Source organism: Sinocyclocheilus anshuiensis, unplaced genomic scaffold, assembly GCF_001515605.1.
Source record: "Sinocyclocheilus anshuiensis isolate Anshui unplaced genomic scaffold, SAMN03320099.WGS_v1.1 scaffold1016, whole genome shotgun sequence".
Taxonomy (NCBI): Eukaryota; Metazoa; Chordata; class Actinopteri; order Cypriniformes; family Cyprinidae; genus Sinocyclocheilus; species Sinocyclocheilus anshuiensis.
Genome location: NW_015552618.1, coordinates 547,333 through 556,939, shown reverse-complemented (window position 1 = coordinate 556,939; position 9,607 = coordinate 547,333). Strand labels below are relative to the sequence as shown.

At 40.2% G+C, this 9,607-nt stretch overlaps 2 protein-coding genes across 2 annotated transcripts in view; both read left to right on the top strand.

Moving 5' to 3' along the window:
- trmu (tRNA 5-methylaminomethyl-2-thiouridylate methyltransferase) overlaps positions 1-2,657 on the top strand; it is a 7,123-nt gene extending 4,466 nt beyond the window's left edge. Inside the window, exons 7-11 of the mRNA XM_016457421.1 lie at positions 624-690; positions 774-874; positions 961-1,105; positions 1,553-1,635; positions 2,087-2,657. Of these exons, the coding sequence (XP_016312907.1) occupies positions 624-690; positions 774-874; positions 961-1,105; positions 1,553-1,635; positions 2,087-2,236 (546 nt within the window). The 3' untranslated portion in view covers positions 2,237-2,657. The remainder of the gene's footprint in view (positions 1-623; positions 691-773; positions 875-960; positions 1,106-1,552; positions 1,636-2,086) is intronic.
- Positions 2,658-4,322: 1,665 nt separating this feature from the next.
- Positions 4,323-9,607, top strand: part of celsr1a (cadherin EGF LAG seven-pass G-type receptor 1a) — a 95,872-nt gene continuing 90,587 nt past the window's right edge. Inside the window, exon 1 of the mRNA XM_016457419.1 lies at positions 4,323-7,993. Within this exon, the coding sequence (XP_016312905.1) occupies positions 4,465-7,993 (3,529 nt within the window). The 5' untranslated portion in view covers positions 4,323-4,464. The remainder of the gene's footprint in view (positions 7,994-9,607) is intronic.

Here is a 9,607-nt window from a genome sequence, read left to right as displayed (position 1 = left end):
TTGTTAAATTAACAAAATCACTGGTAAATAAAACACACCTTACTATCGATATTTTTTGTTTGAGTATCGATACTTTTGATACTCGCGTCAGTATCGGTATATTGATACTTTGGATCGATACGCCCATCCGTAGACGTTTCGCTGTCTACACGATAAACACTGCAACCGGAGTTTTTGAAAATCTTCACCCTGTCAGGAGTTTACAAAAATGTTCGGTTTCAGTGACCTGGTGCTGCGTTTGTGTGTGGACGAACGGCCAAACCGCGTAGCAAAAAGATGCGGTTTTAAAAATAACCGCGTTCGTGTGGACAGGGCCTTAGATCATAAATAACAAACCAACATTTGGCCCTAAACTATCCATCCCTACCTATAGGTTCAATTTGCAACCCTGTTACCTATTCTGATATTTTATTTATATGTTTTTAAAATGTAAAGCTCGGATATATAAACTGTATTCCACATTTTGGCAACAGGGTTGCAAAAATGGCCAAACATCATATAATCAATCAACATTTTTTTAAAAAGCTGATTTTCAGACTGTGTTTTGGTCATTGCCATTATTCAATATATACTGCAGTCTCTTAATTTAGTACTGTTTCAAGTCTATGTCAAATTTATTAAAGTACATAGAGCCCAAACCGGGAAACTTTGTCTCCGTTGAAGATGGGAAGATCATGGGGCAGCATAAAGGTGGCTATTAATTTAATAATTGTTCATATTCTCCTCCATGGTGTCTGTGATACTGTAAGACTGATTACTGTATTTCGCCACAGGCTGGTTCACATTAACACTGGGTCAGAGGGCTAGAATAGGAGGACAGGTAGATCCTTGGTTTGTAGTTGATAAAGATATCACAACTGGTGATGTATTTCTGGTGAGTTACTTAATTTATTGAACTAAAAAAAGGCCACAAATGACTTTTCAGGTCGATTGATTCCTAAAATATGGCATCTGTTGTAGGGTCCAACCACTAACCACCCAGCACTGTTCCGAGACACGATACAGACAGACCGCTTCCATTGGATAGCCGAAGACCCACCTGTTGAACTTGTCCGAACTCAGATGATGGAATGTCTCTTCCGTTTCATTAACCGGATGCCTTTAAGTGAGTTCTCTTTGTTTTTGCTGGAAATTGTTAGAAAACAGGTCAGCTGAAAAAGTTACTTAAGTAATAACCAGCAGCCAATATTTTTCTCTGTTTTGTCTATTATAGTGTTATTTTAGAATTATTTATATATTATTATAAGATTTGATTACAATTTTGAATTAGCATTAATTTTCATTTTAATTTAGTTGTAGTGTTTTTGTCACTTTAATTAATTGTTTTATTGTATTTCTGTTTAGCTTTATTTTTATTTCCGAAACTAAAATTCAAAAATACTAAAATTCAACTGTCAAAATGTTATTTTTTTTAAGTGTAATATTTATTTTGAGAACATTTTTTTGAATAGTTTTATTTAATAATAGTTTCATAGTTTTATTTTCAGTTTTAGTTAACAATAATAAGACTAGTCTACAGAATTGTCCTGTTGCAACATCTCGTTTCTTTCAGCTCCATGCACTGTAACCTTGAATCTAGACGGGTCAGTGTGGGTAATGTTGAAAGAGCCAATAAGAGCATTGACACCTGGGCAGGTAATCCAGAAATATCTACACCGCTGAAGAAAGTATCTCGGATGTTTAACTCAATTCCTGATGTGTCATTATAAATCATTTACACTAGACTTTGGGGGAAAAATGGGACTTTCAGAAACCTTTTACTAGATGTATTCAACTCCTGTCTTCCATCACTATGACATATTATCTATAAATAATAGACTGTAGTCCTTTTTTTGTTTGTTTTACAAAAACCATCAGCTGGCTGAGCAACAAATGCGATGACATCTTAAGTGATATTATAAAACAAAAAAGTTCAGATGCACATTTCAAGCTTGCTAGGTTGATTGGCAAATGTAAACAGCCTATAGTTAGATTAATGAACTGTATTACTGTGTTAAAATCAGGTAGTATGACCTTCTGTGACTTCTTGCTTTATACACATAGAAAGCTACACATAGAACCTGACTACATTGTGTTTGCACTGCAGTTTGCTGTCCTATATAAGGGAGATGAGTGTTTGGGCAGTGGGAAGATCATTCGTCTGGGACCCACACAATTCACTCTTCAGAAAGGTCAAAACTGCCTGAGCTGCCCGCCTAAAGACACAAACCAACAACATCCAGAGCCTGTCAGCTGAGACGCACGCATGCAGCACAAACCAGCACACCTCTTGTGTTTTATGTAAGGGACAATAACAAGAACTTAGGGGGCTCTTAGTATTCACAGACATTTAGGATGGGGGAATCCTTAATGTGAGTTGTATGTTTTCTGTATTTTTTCTTAATTGTAATTAATTTGGGAATTGTAATTTATTTGTAAAATATATACGTAGCGATTGTGGTATTGCTCTTTCTTAAGATTTTATAAATGCAAATGGTTATAGTGCCTTTATGGTGCAACAATCCTGACCTATGCAATCTTTCAGACAAATATTAAGCTTACAGGTTCACAGGTTGTTCTTCTTAAGTACTGTTACTGAATTCCTTTCTCTGCCAATAGAGGGCGTGAGAGCATCACTTACTGTATGTCTAGTGCAGGGCTGTCCAAACTCGGTCCTGGAGGGCCGGTGTCCATTAGCTGGTTCACAGGTGTGTTTAATTAGGGTTGGAGCTAAACTCTGCAGGACACCGGCCCTCCAGGACCGAGTTTGGACGGCCCTGGTCTAGTGCCTCTGGACATCTTCCTCAATTTCCATTAAAGACAGCTGTTATACACATAGCACTAAAATAACATATTTAAACTATATATAGTTAGACAATTGAAATATAACATATGTTAAGGCATTGGGGTTTAGAGAATAAATGATTGACCTCTGATAATATTATAAAAAATGTTTAGGCCTATAATATGAGGATTGGCCTTAATTCCTCATCTGTGTTTTTAAATATGCATGGCATCCCAGTTCAACAAACTGTATAAGAGAAATTTCACACTTTTAAAAATAAAGAACCTTTCATTGAACAGTCTTTACAATAACTTCGGTATAACCTTCTTCCATTTTAAAGAACCTTTTGTGCATTGGAAAAGTTCTATGATTGTTAAAGCTTCCGCACCGATGCCAATAAAGAACCTTTATTTTTTAAGAGTGTAGGTGTATTGCTTTGTAAATATAATTAAGTATTATATATTTTTTTGTAGATAAACTTCTTAAGAAAAAAAAATGTTTTCAAAGATGAGCATGATTTTCTTTCACAAGAAATCCATTGCTTTTTTATGTCTTATATTAGGAACACGACTCTGCACGTTTTATCTGTTGAAGAGACACTAATTGAAGGTAAAATGAACCCATATACGTTTATATCCAATAAAACAGTTTTATTCTCACTTACAATTTTAGTAATACACGTTTTTATGAATACACGATAAAAAAAGTATAAGAACTCAAAACTCAAGCTTTTTATTTCCAAAGATAAGTAAAAACATCATTTTAATGATTCGTTAGTAATACACGTTTTTATGAATACACGATAAAAAAAGTATAAGAACTCAAAACTCAAGCTTTTTATTTTTTATTTCCAAAGATAAGTAAAAACATCATTTTAATGATTCTTTTGCACCAAACCAAATTGTAATGCTTAAATGTTTCAAAATATTTCCGTAATTTTCACTGACTAGCTATGTTACCACTGTTTAATAACATTTATTTTTCGTAAATTATGGCTAGCATGGTATTTTTGTAATGGTTTGTATAGAGAATAAATAATTTATTCATGTACAATTTAGTTTTACTCTACTCATAGCGAGTAACAGATAGGGAATCCAGTATTGATAACAATTTATTACTTTACAGCCGCTCGTAAACAGCGATTTAAACACGTGTAGCGCTTTAGGAGACAAAAAGCAGAAAACTGTATCCATAGCCTAAACAAAACTAGAACGCGCCTTTTATAATAAATGAAACGGCGTTTATTTATAATGGAAGCATTTACGTCCAGAAATCTGCATGCGGAGAGTTGCGTGAAACTTTAATCTCGTAGCTTCATTGTTTTTTTTCTAGTTTGACGCGCCGCGTCGTAAAAGTCGCCAAAAGAACCAAAGAATACATGCAGATGTGAATAACAATAGTTGAATTTCCATGAGAGTTATTCTTTAGTCCTGAGAAGGAGGTGCGTGCAGGTTTATGTTAATGACTGTGTGTGTGTGTGTGTGTGTGTGTGTGTGCTTGGGGAGAGACGCGCACGCACGGAGCCATTTTGTCCTCATTTAAAACTTAACGTGGGTAATGCCACTTGGTTCCATGGATACCAGCCTGATAAACTGTGTTTTCCCCTGCTAAAAAGCTACAATGAAGGATAAAAGAAGGTCGACGTGCCGGCAGAAGGAGAGTTGACCTGTTTTTCTGCATGTTTTGTGGAGTTTTACACCATGGATCTTGTAATGTGTTGGTTATTATGGGTTCACCTTCTTCTCTGCGCTCCTCTCATGGGATGTTTCGACTTGCACCTCTCGGAGACTTTACGTTCTGGAGCTGTTTTGACCAATTTGTCACTGGGACCAGGTTGGACGTACAAAATAGACAGGACTTTAACTTCCAAGTACATTGGGAACTTTATTAAAGTGGACTGGAGAGATGGAGTAGTGCGTTTAAAAGGAGAGGTGGATTGCGCGCGTGCTCCTCACAGCGCGCTGCCTCTTTATTTTAAAATCCAATCATTAACAACCGAAGGACTAGTTAACGCACATTTCAAAGTGTTTGTGCACGGACGAAATTGCGTGTTCAAATATAAAAGGAAGAGAGTGACTAAGCCTGATATCAGCGTGGATTGCATTTATAATTTAGGACTAACTTCCTGCTTTTCTCCGGGTGATTTACTCCTTAGTTTTAAGGACTATTTGCCTGTCTTCACAAGAAACTCTGGTGTTTTTATTACTTCTTGCACCTCAGACCACCTGAATGTGTTTGTGCGTAACGGGACTTTACTCGTGAAGGACGCGTACTGTTCGGAGACGGACTTGAGACGCCTTAAAGAGACTATCCGCTGCGCGTTCCACGATTCAAATGGTGAGCTCCTTTCTATGTGCCTCAAATTGCGATTCGCCTCAGTCCAAACATCATTATTACATTCTGCGCAACACGTATCAAATCAGTGGAAACCGAGACTAAAGCGAGCCGTGAATTCAGCGCCTCTTTTTCAGTTACCAAACTACCAGGTTTCTGTGCCAGAGAATGAGCCTGCGGGTACGCGGGTCATCACCCTCAAAGCGACTGACAGCGACCCTGGAGAGGCGGGGAAGATCGAGTATGGCATGGAAGCGTTATTCGACAGCCGTTCGAACGACTTCTTTCGGATAGACCCTCAAACCGGCAGCATTGAGACTGTCCAGCCCTTAGACAGAGAAGTTAAAGACACGCACGTTTTTAAAGTCACAGCAACTGATAATGGCGCACCGCGACGCACTACCACGTCTTACCTTACTGTTACAGTCAGTGACACCAACGACCACGGGCCCGTTTTTGAACAGAATGAATACAGGGTAAGGATACGAGAAAATGTGGAAGTTGGTTTTGAGGTGATTACAGTCCGGGCGACAGATGGAGATGCACCATCCAATGCAAACATGATATATAGGATTGTGAATGGCGAGGGTGTTAATTCTGGGTTCGAAATTGATTCTCGGAACGGACTGGTCAAGATTCGTGTGCGTCCAGATAGAGAAACTATGGCGCAGTATCAGCTGATTGTAGAGGCCAATGACCAAGGAAGGGACCCTGGGCCCCGCAGTGCTACCACGACAGTGCACATCACAGTTGAAGATGAAAACGACAATTATCCTCAGTTCAGTGAGAAAAGATATGTAGTTCAGGTGCCAGAAAATGTGTCCGTTAACACTAAAGTGGCACAGGTAGAAGCCACTGACCGAGACGAGGGCAATAACGCTAAGGTCCATTACAGCATAATCAGCGGCAATGTAAAAGGTCAGTTCTTCATTCACACCCCAACCGGAGCCATTGATGTCATAAACCCTCTAGACTACGAAATGATCCGAGAATATAACTTGCGCATAAAGGCCCAGGATGGAGGCAGGCCTCCTCTCATTAACGGAACAGGCATTGTTGTCATCCAAGTTGTGGATGTGAACGACAATGCTCCTATGTTTGTAAGCACTCCTTTCCAAGCCACCGTTTTAGAGAACGTACCTATTGGATATTCCGTGATTCACATTCAGGCCATTGATTCTGATTCTGGAGAAAATGCTCGTTTGGATTACAGCCTCACAGACACCACTCCAGGCTTTCCCTTCACCATCAATAACAGCACTGGATGGATAACAGTCAGTACTGAGCTGGACAGGGAAACCACTGAGTATTACACCTTTGGAGTAGAAGCCAGAGACAACGGTGTTCCGGTAATGTCGTCCTCAGCTAGCGTTAGCATCACCGTCCTAGATGTGAATGACAACATCCCTACGTTCACCGAAAAGCTATACTCGCTAAAAATCAACGAAGATGCTGTTGTAGGGACCAGTGTATTAACTGTTACAGCTCTGGACCGTGATGTAAACAGTGTGGTCACCTATCAGATCTCCAGTGGTAATACGCGGAACCGCTTTGCCATCACTAGTCAAAGCGGAGGTGGACTCATCACGCTGGCACTGCCGTTAGATTACAAACAGGAACGCCAGTACGTTCTGACTATCACCGCCTCGGATGGTACACGCTTCGACACCTCGCAGGTGTTCATCAATGTAACTGATGCTAACACTCACAGACCCGTGTTCCAGAGCGCCAGCTACCATCAGACCTTCAGCGAAGACCGACCCATTGGATCAACTGTTGTGGTAATCAGTGCCACAGATGAAGATACAGGTGAGAATGCACGTATTACCTATATCATGGAGGACAATGTTCCACAGTTCAAGATTGATCCGGACACAGGTGCCATCACCACGCAGATGGAGATAGACTACGAAGATCAAGCCTCCTACACGTTGGCCATCATTGCTCGTGACAATGGAATCCCTCAGAAGTCCGACACCACCTATGTGGAAATCATTGTCCTGGATGCCAATGATAATACGCCACAGTTTGGGAGGGACAAATATCAGGGCACCGTGTTTGAAGACGCACCTGTGTTCACAAGTGTGCTCCAGATATCTGCTTCAGACAGGGACTCAGGGTCTAATGGGCGTGTGAGCTACACCTTTCAAGGTGGCGATGACGGGGAAGGAGACTTCATGATTGAGCAATACTCTGGAATTATAAGAACACAAAGGAAGCTGGACAGAGAGAACGTTCCAGTGTATAACCTGAAGGCCTATGCAGTAGACAGAGGAGTTCCTCCTCTCAAAGCAGCAGTGGAGGTCCAGATTTCTGTGTTGGACATCAATGACAATGCTCCTGTTTTTGAAAAGGATGAACTGTTTATCTACATCAAAGAAAACAGTCCTGTTGATTCAGTGGTTGCCCGGATCAACGCCATGGATCCAGATGAAGGAACCAACGCTCAGATATTGTACCAGATTGTGGAAGGAAATATCCCGGAGGTCTTTGATTTGGATATATTCACTGGAGACTTAAAAGCACTCGTGGATTTGGACTACGAGACCAAAATGGAGTATGTCATAGTCGTACAGGCCACGTCCGCACCTTTGGTCAGCAGAGCAACCGTCCACATTCGTCTGATTGATGTCAACGACAACGATCCTGTCCTGCAGAATTTTGAGATTATCTTCAATAACTACGTCACCAACAAATCCAACAGTTTTCCGTCTGGGATTATAGGAAAGGTACCTGCCTATGACCCAGATGTGTCAGATAAGCTCAAGTATAGTTTCATTGAAGGGAATGAGCTAAGTTTGCTGATTCTTAACCCAAATACCGGAGAGCTCAAACTCAGCAAAGATCTGGATAACAACAGACCTCTGGAGGCCACCATGAAAGTTTCTGTCACAGGTCAGTTAACTTTCCTTTGTATCTCTTGAATGAACTGTCTTTGCTTGAAATGTCTCTGAAGTTTGAGATTTTGCAGTGTAGGGTAAGCAGGGAAAAAAATATGATTAATTTGAATAGGTTGGTTTGATGTCAATGATGGATCAATGATGCATGATTTCAGGCTGTGTTTGCTGCAGGCTGAACCACAATCCTGTTCTTCTGCTTATGAGGTGTTTGTTAGAAATGTTGAAGAAGCCAAGAACCGTTTGTGCGTGAGAATGAAGTTTCGGTTCACTTTTAGAGGATTATTTAACTTCTTTTAAATCTGTATCCCCGCCAGTATTCTCTTATGAAATGTTTGAGATGAGCAACATATTATATTGTTAAATTACGTGCCTCTTAGTATTGTAATGACAATGCGCTTTTGGAGACTTACTCCTCACTGCCAGATCACTCAGTTTATCTTTTCATTCTCTGTGATAATTTATCCCACAGTCACAGTTGGCAGTGTTAGATTATACCATGCTCAAATATACAGCCAGCCTCTTCAGATGGCATCAGCTTCTCATATCTCACGCTCTTTCTTCTCTGTTTCTGTCCTCCTTTTCTATCTCTCTTTTCCTCCCACATACCGCTCTTCCTGTTAATTTGCAACTTGCAATTCAAATACATCACACAGAATACAGCTCTCTTGTCTGTGCTTTGTGGCTTTACGGCCGTGTCTTTGTTGGTCTGATTGCCGGTCCTCATCTGAATGTGCATGCTCATGGTCATTGTTGGGGTTGTAATGAGCCGCATTCATGCCATGCTCTCTCATTCATGACAAAGACACATCGGTTTCCATTGCCATTGCAGTTCCCACCCTCTTTTACCCCCTCTTATTTCACACAGATCTCTTTCTTTTTGGTCTGATAAGCTAATACATTTTATTCCTTGGACATGCCCACATGTCAGATGTTAGGTAGCCATTAACACTGCTTATGTGACCTCTTCACCTCTAGCCCAGGGAAAAGGAAACGGCCCTTAAGGGAAAACATGTGACCGAACTCTTAGCTAGATGTGAATGTCTACACTGGTCTGTGAGTGAATTTAATGCTTTTAACTGATAATGAGGTGTCTCAAATTCAGCCTTCCTCTAAAATGTAGCAAATGTTTTTTGGTCATGCAATTTCTGAGTCTTAGCAGAGCTGAACGAAGACAGATTAGACAGAAATAATTTAGTTAAATTGTTTTGTTTTCCATCAGGTATTTGCTATATTAAGTTAAGAAACTGCATAAATGCATTGCTATTTGCTGATTATATTGGTTATACTTAAGGTTAGGGTTTTTGTTTAAACCATCAAACCTAAGTATTAAAAGCTGATCTTACTTTTAACTAATCTGACTTATCATTTTGACCTGGCAAACAATAAAACAGGCAAAATAATACAAAATTAATACAATTTTCAACCCGAGTGGCCTGAGCCACATCTAGGGACCAAAATATCATATGGCGCTTTTCCACTGCATGGAACGGCACGGTACGGCTCGGTACGTTTCACTTTTGGGGGGTTTTCCACTGGGTACAGTACCTGGTACCTTTTTTAGTACCACCTCGGTTGAGGTTCCAAGTGAACCGTACCGTTACCAAAACGT